At 45.9% G+C, this 15,641-nt stretch overlaps 1 protein-coding gene across 2 annotated transcripts in view; it reads right to left on the reverse strand.

Annotated features, from left to right (window-relative positions):
- The window catches only part of VPS13A (vacuolar protein sorting 13 homolog A), a 1,844,906-nt gene that overhangs the window by 1,359,006 nt on the left and 470,259 nt on the right, over positions 1-15,641 (reverse strand). For both annotated transcript variants that reach the window (XM_069230089.1, XM_069230094.1), the window contains exon 24: positions 2,273-2,357. In XM_069230089.1, the coding sequence (XP_069086190.1) occupies positions 2,273-2,357 (85 nt within the window). The remainder of the gene's footprint in view (positions 1-2,272; positions 2,358-15,641) is intronic.

Consider the following 15,641-nt stretch of genomic DNA (forward strand, 5'->3'; position numbering starts at 1 on the left):
GGCAAACATGCTTACTAGACAAACTCCCCTTTGGCACGGTACCTGGATTGGGGACTCTGCGAAGCTCCAGGACTTTAAGACATGGGACCTGATAGGGTTATAGTTACTGTGGAGATGTATGGACAGGAACACACATGAAATTCTTCCAGGAAATTCGAAAGGAATATACGCTCGCACCCACACAATTTTATAAGCATTAACATTTGTGAAGCACCCTCTTAGCACAGGTCCCACGCACCGACTCACTCCAGATTTATCCCCTTTGAGGCTAAACTCCTGATGGGCTCTCTAGGTAAGTGGGAAATATCCCAGAGTTACCATACACTCCTCTGGAACACCCCAGACACCCTGGACCACCTCCAGGCTGGCTGGAAAGATTGAGTGGGTCCACTCGAGGAGGACGACTGGAGAGACACCCTGATGGCACCCAAGACTCTCACTATCTCTTTCTGTCTCAGGTTGATTCAGATCTACTACTTACATGGCATGTATCTATCACCACAGAGACTACATTGGGCGGGTCTACTCCCTGAGCCGAGTTGCCCCCGATGCAGTTTCTCGCTAGCTGACTTTTACCACAAGACCTGGGTCTGTTCTCAAATCCAAAACTACTGGTCAGTTATTATAAGGGGGATTACCGAGATACTGGGGTGGGAGGTTCCCTTGTCCTCCCTAGTGATATTGCTGAGGGTCCAGAAAGGTGTGGATGGCACGCGAGCTGAAAAATAATTTCTGGGAACAGCCCTACAAATTGCCAAACATAATACTGTAACACGGGGAAAGAACCCAGTTGACCCCGGGAGTGGTGCAGTAGCACTGAGGGGTTGACTGGTGCTCCCAACAAGAAAAAGTGGTTTATCAGGCTAGAGGTTGTCCTAAAAACACATGATCAGGTGTTGGGGAAATGGTTGGGGGAAATTAAAGGGAACTGAATCATGGAGATGGGAGGTTCTCGTATGGCTACACCACAGGCGGGTGTTATGAAATATGCTTCTTGATTACTTGTTCTCTGTAACTATTGTGAGCTTCTATGTTGAATGCATCCTGTATCCTGTTTTGTTCAGATGTAAAACACAATAAGTTGGTTATAAAAATAAAAAAGGAATGAGAAGACATAACAGGTGATGGGTGCATATGTCGTAGGGTCACTTCTAATTTGGAACCGACCAATTTGGTGAGTGTCAAAGACCAAATATGAATCCCATCACCTCCACAGAAAATTGTGATAAATACACAGAGATAGTTATGAGAGAGCCCCTCACCATTGTCAATAGCACTACATAAACCTTTAACTGATAACTGCCAAGGGCAGTAACGTTCATTGGCACTCAGGATGGAATGAACAGAGCTGGGAAGCCAATCTAAAAGGCTCCTTTTGCGGGCTATGACTACTGTTATAGGCCAGTTCATGGAGGATTCCATGACTACCAGCATGCTGCCCACAGCACACCCTGCTTCATCCCACCATTCTGCAACTTATTTTTTAAACTAGGTTCTGCGAAGGAACAAATAACTCATCCTTATTGCTGCAGCAGCGTAGCTCCAGCTCTTATTTTAAGCTGCTATCTGTCGCTCTGTATTAACCCTTCCTCTTCCTTTTTGGGGGAATGTAAACCCTAAGAACATTTGCAAAGTAACTAAAGAAATAAACAAACTACTATGTTTCTTGGGCTTTGATTCCCTAAGCGAAGGAAGGAGAGGGAGCAGGACAGCTAACACACAGAGCTGTTTCTGATAGAAAGCTGGAGCTGAACTGTTGGGGCAGAGGTGAGGTGCTGTTAGTCCTTCATCCACAGTGTGCCTAATCCATCAGGAGGGGTGTGCCAATGGTTTTATTGCCCTTACTTACAATGCAATAACAGATTATCATTAGCCTATTTTCATATTCACAGGGAGGGTTAACAACAACTATACATGTGGGGAGTAATGCTTAGTTATGTTCATTTTCTTTTTGTAATGGTCCACTGTTTTCATATAATCGCTGGGCTAAACGTATCCCTATCTTTTGCTTCTCTCTTTTAAAAAGTGCTGTCTTTTTGTGATCAAGCACAGTGATATAAACATTCTAGTATGTGTATTAAAATTTAAAAATTGTTTATTACAGCTTTTCCCTTTTAAATACGGTTTCATTTATTGAGGATTTCCAAGCAATCATAATGCTGCCCAAGCCTTATTTATTATGGCCCTAAGTTATCAGTGGAAATTGTCCACAAAGATATTTACTTTTAATATTAAACCTTCTCAAAAGGGAAGGCCACATATCAGGTTTTACCTGATTCAATAGATGAAGGTAGCTCCAGGAGGACAGGTCGTCTAGATACCGCTTGTGGTGTGCCAAGTAGAGAGGATTTTTGTGTCTAAAAAGGATACAAAAACACATTATGCAAGCAACTAAAACAGGGGCATAAACAATGCTATGAGTACAATGCTATGAATAATTCCACTGAATATGTGTAAGGATAAATTATACAGATGATCCTACTCCTACTGATGTGTTAAAGAATCCTCCCACATGTGGAAAATGGAAGAGCAAATGAAAGTTTCCTCCAAAGCAATTACCAGAGAGATTGGTTAGAAACCTATACTAGACAGTACCTCTACAATATTTTCACTCACCTAAAAATACTTTAACAGTATTTCTAATAAAGCTCTGCAATATCATAGAGACAAAGGAAGCACACCATGTACACTCTCAATTCAGTATGACTCAAATGAAGACTCTGTGTGTTCGTTTGAGGATAGTAATGAAGATTACTTCCACCATTCAGTTAAGACCACAGACAAAGTTAAATATAAATATGCACACTAAAAAGCAGGGCTCACGGTGTTCAGAGTGGTACAACCAAGTCAACGGACAGTAAATTATACAATGAAGCTCACAAAAGAAGAATATGAAGATGACCCCAGACCTAACAACAAACAGTGATAATACAATAGAAAGGCACAGCAAGAGTATAAAAGAACATACACGATGCGCTCTAGCAGAAGTCATTTTGGAAAATCTGTAGGGAAAAAATTATTCTCTGATTTTTAAAAAGAAATGTTCTGAATCATGAAAGAAGGACAAAATGTAATATCAAGCAAGGAACTGCATTCAACGTTTGCACTCTCTCCCATTATTCATTGTTATGTGGGTAGTTTTGGTGTCTTTAATACTGTTTTGGCACAGGTGGCTAATTAAACATTGAATATGTGTGATGTATGTAAAGAACTGGACTTTTGGACAATCACAGGCACTAAACAGGTTGAGAACGGAAAATACATATCAACAGGCTGCATTTGTCTTTTAGTGAAAAAATAATACTGGATGGTAACCAAACAAGCTATCTGCTTAACACGTTCATTCCATGTTCTATCTACCATAAATAAATGCACCACAATTTGTAATATTTCTTTGTTTAATGAGACACTTAATTCAATTTCAAGCTTTATTTATTGTGTAAAATATGTATACATTGAACCACTGCCTACATTTATTTCAAACCCTTACCTTTGCAACCAAACAACTTCAAAGAAAGATGGCTGAAAAGAGTTTGATTCCCAAGAATTGGATCTCAGAATTTTCCTTCCTCAAGACTTGGATTCGCTGCAGCAAGTCACATACATTCCCTGCCTACGTGTTCTTTTTTCCCAGGGATCTGTAGGCATTTGCTTCAAAGCCACTGTGAATATACTGAACTGTTACTGCAACTCAGAGGAAAGAAGGTTCTACAACCTTGTAGAGTCCGGTGTAAGTCAGCATACTTCCACCTGCTCTAGAAATAGGTGCTCAAGGATATGCAGAGGTGCAGAAGATACAAAGTGTGATGGACTATATTTTTTATGGGTTCTACATATTCATGCTGCCTCCATTAGGCATGATTACATCAATACATACATCAAGTGTACTATTCTCGGGTGTCAAATAAGTACAAAGAATGCATAAATGGTTAAGTTCACATTTTTTTAAACTTGTCCAAAATGCAAATCATCAAAAATTAAAACATAATTGCAATATCTTAGCACATAATAAGGCTCATCCTGAACAGACAAAACCAGGATTCTGCCACCACTGTATCTTGTCTGATCATATGACAAAAAATGATCCAAGGTGTAGGCATTCACTTCAGCTCCCAGTTCACAAGTATTGTTTCTGGCCTGCTCTTCATCAGAAGGGTAGTCGTGAATTGGGGCCCATATATGTTAAGGTTATGGTGTGATACAGAGTGGCAAATGTGTCAACAGTATCGTTGTAATATACTGCTACTTTCAACAAAGTTTTAGTGTCAGTTTTAGGGTGGGCAGTGGACCTTACAGCCAGGCCATTCCTATTTGGCAAGTAGCAGGAGAAGCATACCTAGTTATCTATTTGTTCTGGGATGTCGGCAACGTTATCTAATAATGCAGTAAGAAGGTTCTGATCTAAGAGGATTTGAATGACCTTTAAGATTGCGTCAAAGAGAGCCTCCTGGGCGTTTTTTTTTTTTAACTTCAAGTCAATGACATGATAAATAGGGAACGTCAATGGCCATATACAGAAATCTGTGACTTGTTGGATTCTGTTCAGGGTCACAATTATGAAGGAGAGCTGGGGTTTTGTACATTTGTGTCAACAACTTGAGTTGTATTAGTTTATTTCTATACTTCAGCAACACAGACAACATGTTGGGTGCAACAGAAACTCCAACATTTATTGCTGAGCAATAGCTTTAAGTCCCTTTCCTATACAGGGTGTATTTAGACCCTGCAAGTTTACTTTAGGAGCATTTAAAGTATAACACTGGTCGCACCAGACAGCACCGGGTTGATGGTCCAACTGAGTGTTCTTTGGTACGATCAATGCAGCAGCTTAGGGGCCATTTTGGATCCAGTCGGAGGAGTTTCTCTTAGTACTTAGAGGGGTGAGGCAGGGCAAAGAACACCGGAAGAGTGATGTTCTGACCATCATGCAAAGTAATCACAACCTTCGGAAGGAAGGAGGCTTGATCTGTAGAATCAGCTTATCAGGGTAGAAATTGGTGTATAGCGGGCTGACAGACAGAGTCTGCAACGTACTCACCAGCTGCACCAATGTTATGGAGACAAGTTAAACAGTTGAGGGTCAGAAGCTGGAGAGAACAATTGTGTAGAGTCAAAGGGCCCACAAATCCATGCGAAATGTGAGAACTACATTTAAGTTCAACTAGGGCATAACAAACTAAGAAAGAGGGGGAACAAGTGTGTAACTCCTTAAGGAATCGCATCATAAGTGGGTATGTGAACAACAAGGACCGATGCAGCAATCGTAAAACTGCAGAAAGAGCCAACAGGTACCCTTTAACAGTACGCAAAGCCAGGCCTTGTCGAGCAAGGGATAACACAAACAACAAAACTGCAGACAGCTTGACATGGAGTGGGTCGATCTGTTCTCAAAGTACACTGTCCACAAATTTATCCCAACAGCAGGCATATACAGTTTGGTTGAGAGACGAATAGCTGCCAAGAGGACATCAATGACCACAGGAGGAAAATCAAAAGCAATCAGATGCCCCTGCTCAATATTCAAGCATAGAGGTGCAAGTTGAGGGGGACTGAATGTAGAACACTGCCCTGCTGCTGTGACAGGAGGTCATCCTGGGATACCATATGCTCCGGGGCCACTATGATGACTTCACCCAAGTCAGTCTCGATAATCTTCAAATCTCAGGGCAGGAGAGGTATTGTCAGTAAGTCGTACAAGAGTCCAGATTTCCACGCTACACGGAACGTTTCTCAGAGCGAGAGATGCCTTGGTAATTCCAATGCACAAAAGAACCTATGCTGCATGTTCTCAGGACAAGCAAATAAACTGAGCTAGTGTTCTCCTATATGCATACAAGACTTTGTGCCCCTTCCAGGAGTAGTCGCCATTTGTGATCTACAAGCCATCAACAACTCAGTTTGTTCACTCTTGTGTTCAAGGAATTCACAAAGAGGTGCATCATCAAAAATGTTTTTGATAATCTAGCCACGTTCAGGGACGCCAAATCTCGAGGCACAGGGTCTGTGATCCACCTTGTTTGTTGCAGAACCACATGTTGGTGGTGCTGTCCGTGACCTTCACCAGCATCCCCTTAATGAACGAAAGGCAGACTTTCAACGCTAAGCAGATGGCCCTCAACTCCAGAAGGTTGATATGGAGGTAGGAGATGGCTGGTTATCAGAGGCCTCTCATCTCCGCCTCTCCTAGATGGCCGTCCTAACCTAGAAGCAATGCATCAGTCACCACTGTCAGCTCTGGGTGGGAAAGGGAGAGACGTCTGCCGGTGATCCAATCATGGTAGGCAACCATCACATTAGATGTTTTGCATACTCCTCCAAAATCTGGACATGGTTGAAGAGGTACCCTTAATATTGGGTCCACTGAAACTTCAGATTCCACTGCAGAGATCGCATGTGCCACCTGCGTGCTTGACCAGCAGGATGCATGAGACCATCAGTGCCAAAGCCTCATGCAGCCTAAATGTCGTGGACTCTCTTGTGGTGGGAGACATGGAGGAGGGTGGGGGGTGGGAGGGGTGGGACGGGGCGAAGTGCAGCACATAAAACCAAATATGTCCAGAATGGCTCCGATGAAGGGAAGTGTCTGAGAAAGAAAGTCAGGTGGTGACTTCGGCACATTGATAGTAAACCCAAAAAAGACAAGAGGCTCTTCGTAGTATGGAGATGGCTGATGAAAGCCTGGGACAGACAGTCACCAATGTAGGGGACAAATGGGATCCCTGACCTCCGAAGGTGTGCTGCTATCACCGCTATCACTTTTGCGAACACTTGAGAAGCTTCTGAGACTGGAAATGCTCCTATCCCACCACAGGTATCGTTAATGGGCCTGCAGGATGAGTATATGGGAATAGGCATCCTGCAGGTCCAACGCTGCCATCCAGTCTCCAGAGTTAAAGGCAGACAAGAACTAGGCCAGGATGAGCATTCTGAATTTTTCCATGATAAGGAAGAAGTTAAGAGTGTGTAGGTGTAAAGTATAGGGTGAAGGCCTCAATCCATCTTGGGCACCAGAAATTAGCAGGAGTAACAACTGCGTCCTGTTTCTAGCGCAGGCACCCTCTCAATAGCATCCCCTCCTCACGATAGCCCCCCTCAGGCAAAAGGGCAGCCGCAAAACAGTCACATGGTCTACAATCAGTTGTGAGGATGGTGGAAAGTGTGTTGAAGGCAAGAATCATTAAGAATTGTCAGATCTTGCCTCCCACCCAGTAGCTGTGCTCCACCAAAGGCAGACTAAAAGGGGTTTGGCAGGGGTGGCTCCTGGGAGGGAGGGGAGAAAATAGTACGAGGCCAGCAGGGGAGAGGAGGGGCAGTGGACTGAGTAGTCTGGTGAATGTGACTGAGGCATGGGCACCCTGCTGAGGTTGGATAAACTGGCGGTATGTGACACCTCTGCCGACTCCGTGAAAGGAATGGTAGGCAGGGCAGATAAGACCAGGGAGTGTGCTATGGCTCTCCTCTCTTTGAACTGCTATAAAGTGGAATCTGCATTATCTCCCAACAGGCGATTCCTGCCAAACCTCTTCTCCACAAGGGATGATTGGACATCGCCTGAAAGACCGGCTGACAGCAGTCAGACCTGGTGGCAAACCGCGCTGTAGTGTCAATGACCCGCCTGATGGAATTGGTGTGTCCAAGCCACAACAAATTGTGAACTCAGCCGCATTGGGACTATCGTGAATAGCTTGGATTAGGACAGGCCAGAGATCTTCTGCAACAACTGGAAGGACTTGAACTACTGAATCCCAAAGGGCTTGGTTGGAGTGCCAAGATAAAAATGCAGGGCTGCCCCGGGGCAGTGGCATCTCACCATCTGGGAGATGACCCAGTGTCCAGAGCAAAGTCGAGTCAAGCTTCCAACAAGGTGTCTTATGTGCCTCACTAAAAGACAAGCTGGGGTTTAAAGATGCTTGCCTAGGCTGGAGAATGTCAGTTAGGACATTCATTTTTACCTCTAAGGTGGGGAGCTGTAAGTCAAGAACTTCGGCCGCCCTGCTGATAACCAGGGCATAAGAAGCAATCTTCTGTGGCAGGTCCAGAGGAGCCCCAACTCAAAGGAGGAATCGAGGCTGCTGCCCTGTTGAGTCATCATACCAATTCTCATAGTATGGCTGCCCAGTTTTATCACCCACATCATAATCATTGTCTGAATCCATATCACACAAGAAATGCAACAAATGTTTTCTCTCTTGTGGGGGAGGAAAATTAAGTGGCAGAAGTGGCACCTGGACAGAGACTGAGCGTGGCCTTGATCGAGGTCTTAGTGATGCCAGCTCAGACAGCACCATAGGCATCTCCTCTTTCAGCGTCTGTATCAGTGTTGAAACTCCTAGAACTGGTGTGGGGGCATGGTACCAGAGACAAAGTCAGAACTGGAGCCAAAGGAGGTCCTGTGATGTGCTTGGAGGGTCTAACTGGCTTTGTGGGTGAGCCCACCAGCGGTATCCCAAAAGGAGGGCCTCCAGGCTCCTTGGGGCCCAAAAGTGTGCTAGAGATAATTGGTAAGGGTTCGAAGTGTCAGAGCCTAGCCTCACAAAACTCGGCTGTAGGAAGTTGGCTCTGTATATACTATCTCAAAGTGAGAGATAGTGTGCACAGAGTCCAAGGGTTACCCTTAGAGGTTGATAGTGGCAAAATTAGATAATACTAATGCTCTATTTTGTGGCAGTGTGGTCGAGCAGTAGGCTTATCAGAGGGTAGTGTTAAGAATTTGTTGTACACACAAAGGCAATAAATGAGGAACACACACTCAAAGAGTTACTCCAGGCCAAGAGGTTTTTATATAGAAAATATATTTCCTTAATTTATTTTAGAACCACAAGAATCAAGATCCGAGGTAAGTACATAAAATGCAAGGTACTTCACACAGGTAAGTAGAACTTTGATTTAAAACAGTAGTACACACAGTTTTGGTTAACATGGCAATAAGCTATCTTAAAAGTGGACACTGCAAAAATCAACAGATCCTGGGGGAGGTAAGTTTGGTTAGGTTTCTCAGGTAAGTAAAGCACTTACACAGGCAGTCTCCTGGGCATAGGCAGTCCACGTTTGGGGGTTCAAGGCAACCCCAAAGCCACAGCAACACAGGGTACTGCAGGTGCAGAGGTCAAAGGAGGGCCCACAACACATAGGCGCCTATGAAGAACAAGGCTTCTCCAGTCCTAGTCTGCTTACAGGTAAGTACCTGGGTCCTCGGGGAGCAGACCAGGGAAGTTTTGTAGAGCACTGAGGAGGACGACACACATAAGCCCACAAAACACACCCTCAGCGGCACAGGGTGGCCGGGTGCAGTGTGCAAAGTAGGCGTCAGGTTTGCAATAGAAAGCAATGGAGGGACCAAGGGGTCACTTAGGCGATGCAGGCAGGGCACAGGGGGGCTTCTTGGGCCAGCCACTGACTGGGCTTTGATGAGGGCTGCCTGCTGGTCACTCCTGCACTGGTAGGTGGTTCCTCTCACTCCTGGGGCTGCAGTTGCAGTGCTTGGTCCAGGCCTCATGTTCCTTTGTTACATGGCAGTCGCGGTCAGGGGGAGCCTTTGGATCCTCTATGCAGGCGTCGCTGTGGGGGTGCAGGGAGGTCAACTCAGGGTGTCCAAATCGTTGTAGTCGCCTGGGACTCCTCTCTGAGGTGTTGGTTTCTCCAAACTCAAGCTGGGGGCATCGGGTGCAGAGTGTGAAGGCTCACGTTTCTGGCAGAAAGTGGAGACTCTTTGAAAGTTGCTTTAAAGTTGCAAAGTTGTTGCAGTTTCTGAACAGTGCCGCTGTTCTCGTGAGTTTCTTGGTCCTTTAGGAGCAGGGCAGTCCTCTAAGTCCTCTGAGGTCGCTGGTCCCGTCTGATGCATTGCTGTGCAGGTTCTTCGAGTCTGGAGACAGGCCGGTAGGGCTGGGGCAAAGTCATTTGGTGTCTCCGTTGTCTCTGCTGGGCTTTCAGGTCAGCAGTCCTTCTTTCTTCAGGTTGCAGGAATCTGATTTCCTGGGTTCAGGGTCGCCCCTAAGTACTACATTTTGGGGGGGGGGGGTGTTTAGGTCTGGTGGCAGTAGCCAATGGCCACTGTCCTTGAGGGTGGGTACACTCTCTTTGTGCCTCCTCCCAGACAGGAGGGGGGCACATCCCTATTACTATTGGGGGAATCCTCCAAACTCAAGATGGAGGATTTCTAACGGCAGGGGTCACCTCAGCTCAGGGCATCTTAGGGGCTGTCCTGACTGGTAGGAGACCACTCCTTGTTTTTCTCACTATCTCCTCCGGACTTGCCGCCAAAACTGGGGCTATGTAAGGAGGGGCAGGCATCTCCACTAGTTGGGATGTCCTGGGGTGCTGGAACAACAGGCAGGAGCCTTTGAGGCTCACCGCCAGGTGTTACAGTTCCTGCAGGGGGAGGTAAGAAGCACCTCCACCTAGTACAGGCTTTGTTCCTGGCCACAGAGTGACAAAGGCATTCACCCCATGAGGCCAGAAACTAGTCTGGTTGTGGCAGGCTGGCAGAAACTGGTCAGCCTAGCACTAGGAGTCGGACTGGTATTCAGGGTGCATCTCTAAGATTCCCTCCGGGTGTATTTTACAATAAATCCCACACTGGCATCAGTGTGCATTTACTGTGCTGAGACGTTTGATACCAAACAAGACCATATACTCTCTATGGCTACCCTGCACTACAATGTCTAAGGTTTAGCTTAGACAATGCAGGGGCATAGTGCTCATGCAACTATGCCCTCACTTGTGGTATAGTGCACCCTGCCTTAGGGCTGTAAGGCCTGTTAGAGGGGTGACTTACCTATGCCACAGGCAGTGAGAGGTGCGCATGGCACTCTGAGGGGCGTGCTATGTCGACTTAGTCATTTTCTCCCCACCAACACGCACAAGCTGTGAGGCAGTGTGCTTGTGCCGAGTGAGGGGTCCCCACGGTGGCATAATACATGCTGCAGCCCTTAGAAACCTTCCCTGGTCACAGGGCCCTTGGAACAGGGGTAACATTTACAAGGGACTTATCTGTGTGCCAGGGCTATGCCAATTGTGGGAACAAAGGTACAGTTCAGGGAAAGAACACTGGTGCTGGGGCCTGGTTAGCAGGGTCCCAGCACTCTTTCAATCATAACTGGCATCAACCGAAGACAAAAAGTTAGGGGGTAACCATGCCAAGGAAGGCATTTCCTTACATCGGCTATCTGCCTTTGTGTTGCTGATGGCCCCAGAACTTCAGGTTGTGCTGGGACAAACTGCAGGATAGGATCTGACGACACCCTCAATCCTTCTCAGGAGTATGTTAGTGGCAGGAAGGGGCTGAGTTTTAATTAGATTTCTTGTGTTTTTTTCCTCAACATACCAAACAAATTAGATCGAGGTGAAGACAGACCTCGGGAACAACTACTGCAGCTTCAGGGACTGGAATGGGCCGGGGACGACCCTTCGACTTGGACCGGTCACGGTGCCTGGCGATGTAGAGATTTGACTCACAGACTCTAATGGCCTTCAGGTTCATGAATACACACAATCAATGAAGGCCTCAGAATCATCAATCGAACCCAGGCACCACAGAAACGTGGTGAGGATCTGTCACAGACACATGATTGTGACAGTCCTTACAGCTTTCAAATCCTGTTGCGTTCAGAGGTGACATTTGACTTGTACTATGATTTTAATTGAGGTAAAGGGTCTCAAAGAAACATGACTTAGTTCTGGATCCACGCCTGGTGGCATGGGAAGGAAAGACACAGGAGTGGCACTAATATAGGCTATGCACATCATTTCCCAGGCAGAATGGGGTCAGTGCAAAGCCTCATAGCACCATCTACCAACATCTGAAAGTACTGCTGAAAAGGTTTCTGGATCCAGTCTGACACCTAGGAATATTCAAAAGATGAGGACTACGTGTCTAGAAATCTCTATCAAAAATTCACAGCTAACACCACATTAAAAATGTAAGAGAGATCAGTGGTTTGCTTTATAGTAATTTAGTGTGTAATAGCATTTTTTTTTTTTTCAAGTGATATGGGGCCAGATGTAGGTAGCCTTTTGCGCCTCGCAAACGGCGAAAAACGCAGTTTGTGAGGCGCAAAAGGCCTTCCGCGATACAGAGTCACATTTTGCGAGTCGGTACCGACTCGCAAACTGTGATTCCGACTCGCAAATAGGAAGGGGTGTTCCCTTCCTATTTGTGACCGCATCGCGATGTAGAGTAGGTTTGTGACCGCGAAAGCGGTAGCAAACCAACTCGCAGTTACCATCCACGGGACCCCCTTCCCCTTTGTGAATGCAAAAAATATATATTTTTTCAGAGTAGGCAGTGGTCCTATGGACCACTGCCTACTCTGAAAAAAAAAAACGAAACTAAATGGTTTCGGTAATTTTTCTTTTTGCAGCTCGTTTTCCTTTAAGGAAAACGGGATGCAAAAAGGAAAAAAAAAACTGCTTTATTTAAAAGCAGTCACAGACATGGTGGTCTGCTGTCTCCAGCAGGCCACCATCCCTGTGAGTGCCTAGACTTGCTATGGGGTCGCAAACTGCGACCCACCTCATTAATATTCGTGAGGTGGGTCTTTGCAACCCCCATAGCGAGTCGCAGAAGGTGTCTGAGACACCTTTCTGCATTTCCTTTTGCGAGTTGCAAATTGCGAGTCGCTGGGACTCGCAATTTGCAACTCGCAAAAGGAAACCTACCTACATCTGGCACATGGTCCTTAAAATTATAAATACGTGAAGCCCTATTATGAAGATTGTACCAGTTTGATGGTAACACCAAAGGAGTTACTAGAAGAATTTATTTAACAAATGCAAAGTAGGTCTACGATAACTCGAAATGAATGCAAGTTTAAACTTGGCAATGTGGAATTTTATTTCAGTTACTTAAGGCAACATGTGCATTTGAACTAAAACTTAAAGACATTAAAGTTGAAACATAACTGACAAATGATGTGCCAAGTGCTAATGCATGTGCTAATTCAGTTTAGTTGGCAATCAATGTTAAATCAGTTAAGCCAAGAAAATGGTGGCCAGTTTACTTAGAAAATAGACCAGAAGATAAACAGTCTTTCCTAGTGAGCAACACGTGAAGGCAAATAAGGTACAATAGTTGATATTTGGCCCTCAATTCAACGTGTAAAAAGAAAAACTTACTTAGAAGATAAAGATCATTATCTAAACTTTAAAAAAAGTCATATTTCATCAGAGAGGAGGCAACCAAACATTTGTGGCGGTGTATAAACTTATTAAGCCTAATGGTGTCAACTTAATTATTCTCAAATAAGTAAGATGTGGACCGAATATATGGCTTGCCTGCTACTTGATGCTTGCACCAGGCACATAAATCCACTGATCAATCATACCTGCTTGCCACCCATATTCCCCAAATCGAAGAAATAAAACAATTACAGAACATCGATGGCTGTATTGTGCGGTGACGTACAAGTTACTTACCTTTGGTAACGATATATCTGGTAGAGACATATTCTAGTTGCAGATTCCTTACCTTTGAATTTGCCAAGGCGTCAGACTGGATCCAGAGATTTTTCTTTGAGCAGTACCCCTGCGCGGCGTCAGGTGGAGTCGGCGACACCACGGGTGTCGTTGGCATTTTGTTGCCCATTTTGACATCGCGTTCGTATATAGGCGTCACCCCGGCGCGTTGACGTCAGTTTCCTTTCACGACTTTCCACGCCATTAGCGCAGAGCTATGAAGAACACAGAGTGGTGTGCCAAAACTAGGGCCCTTAATGGGAAGTTCTTGTGCCTAGAAATCTGTTTGCAGTGCAGGGAGGATGGGTGGGTCGGTAAGGAATCTGCAACTAGAATATGTCTCTACCAGATATATCATTACCGAAGGTAAGTAACTTGTACATCTGATAGAGACTTCTAGTTGCAGATTCCTTACCTTTGAAGGTCACACCAACACGTCCTGCAGGACCGTACGGCCAAAGTAGCCGTCCCTTCGGACCTAATTGTCTAGACACGAGTCTTTGGTAAAAGTGTGCAGAGATGCCCACGTTGCTGCCTGACAGATGTCCAGGACCGGAAAGCCCCGTGCTATCTCTGTGGTAGCAGCAGTAGCTCTGGTGGAGTGTGCTCGCAAACATTTCAGGAGGTTGCTTTTTAGCTAGAGCGTAGCACATTTAATGCATAAGAGTACCCATCGTGAAATGGTCCTCTTCTGCACTGCCTTCCCCTTCTTTGTACCCACATATCTCACAAAGAGTTGATCGTCCACCCGGAGGTCTTTGGTACGATCAAGATAGAACGCAAACGCTCTTTATGGGTCCAGACTGTGGAGTCTCTCCTCTTCATGAGGGATGTAGAGGTGCATAAAAGGTAGGCAAGGTGCTGGACTTTCCAACATGGGTGTCACTACCTTAGGTAGAAAAGAAGCCCTTCTGCGAAGCACCACTTTGTCAGGATGTGTGGCTTAGCTGACAGAGCCTGGAGTTCACTAACTGCGGGCAGAAGTAACGGCAACTAGAAAGACAGTCTTTATAGTTAAGAGCCTTAGAGGACAGTTGTGAAGCGGTTCGAACAAGGGACACATAAGGTATGTTAAGACCAGTTTGATATCCCACTGAGGCATGATGAATGGGATAAGAGGAAAGAGATGTGTGAGGTCTTTAAGAGACCTCCCAACTATGGGAGATTTAAATAAGGAAGGCTGATCTGGTAACCTCAAGAAAGCAGAGATAGCAGAGAGATATCACTTAAGAGTGCCCAGGGTAGAACCCTGCCGGGCAAGGGAAAAAGTAAAAAGAAGAACTTGAGAAAGAGGAGCAGATAGAGGATTGATGGAACTGTTGATGAACCATGCCACAAATTTCTTCCAACAACAGGTGTATACAGTTTTGGTTGAGGGATGCCTGACTGCCAAGATAAAGTCACAGACTTCGGGTGGCAAGTCAAAAGACGCTGACTGTTGCCGATCAATCTCCATGCATGAAGCTGCTGAGTTGACAGGTTCGGGTGGAGGACCCTCCACTTCTGCTGCGACAGAAGATCCTCCCGAAGGGGCAGTCTGATCGGAACAACTATGGCCATGTTCAAAAGCTCGGGATACCAGACTCTTCGTGCCCAGTCCGGAGGAGCCACCAGTATTACTTGGGTCCAGTCCTGCCTGATCTTCTTCAGTACTCTGGGCAGAAGTGGTATAGGCGTAAAGGCATACAGGAGGTCTGAATTCCACTCACGACAAAAAGTGTTCCCGAGCAAGTGCCGCCTTGGAAACTCCAAAGTGCAAAACAGCTGACATTGCGCATTCTCTAGGAAGGCAAGCAAGTCTAACCAAGGTTCTCCCCACTGCAGGAAGAGACCTTGCGCCACCACCGGATGCAGACACCATTCATGGTCGACCACACATCGTCGGCTGAGTTCGTCTGCTCTGGCATTCAAGGAGCCTGCCAGGTGCTGAACCACCAGGGAAACGCCCTGATGTTCCAGCCCAGTCCAGAGGCGAAGAGCCTCTTAGAAGGTCCACGACCCCACTCCACCTTGTTTGTTGCAATATCACATGGCGGTGGTGTTGTCTGTGAGGGAAGAAATGCTTTCAAAGCTAGTCAAATCGCTCGGAGCTCCAGATGACTGATATGGAGCCCGATTTCCGTCTGAGACCAAATGCCTCTGATCTCTGCCTCTCCCATGTGGCCACCCCATCCCAGGAGTGATGCATC

This window comes from Pleurodeles waltl, chromosome 1_1 (assembly GCF_031143425.1).
Source record: "Pleurodeles waltl isolate 20211129_DDA chromosome 1_1, aPleWal1.hap1.20221129, whole genome shotgun sequence".
NCBI lineage: Eukaryota > Metazoa > Chordata > Amphibia > Caudata > Salamandridae > Pleurodeles > Pleurodeles waltl.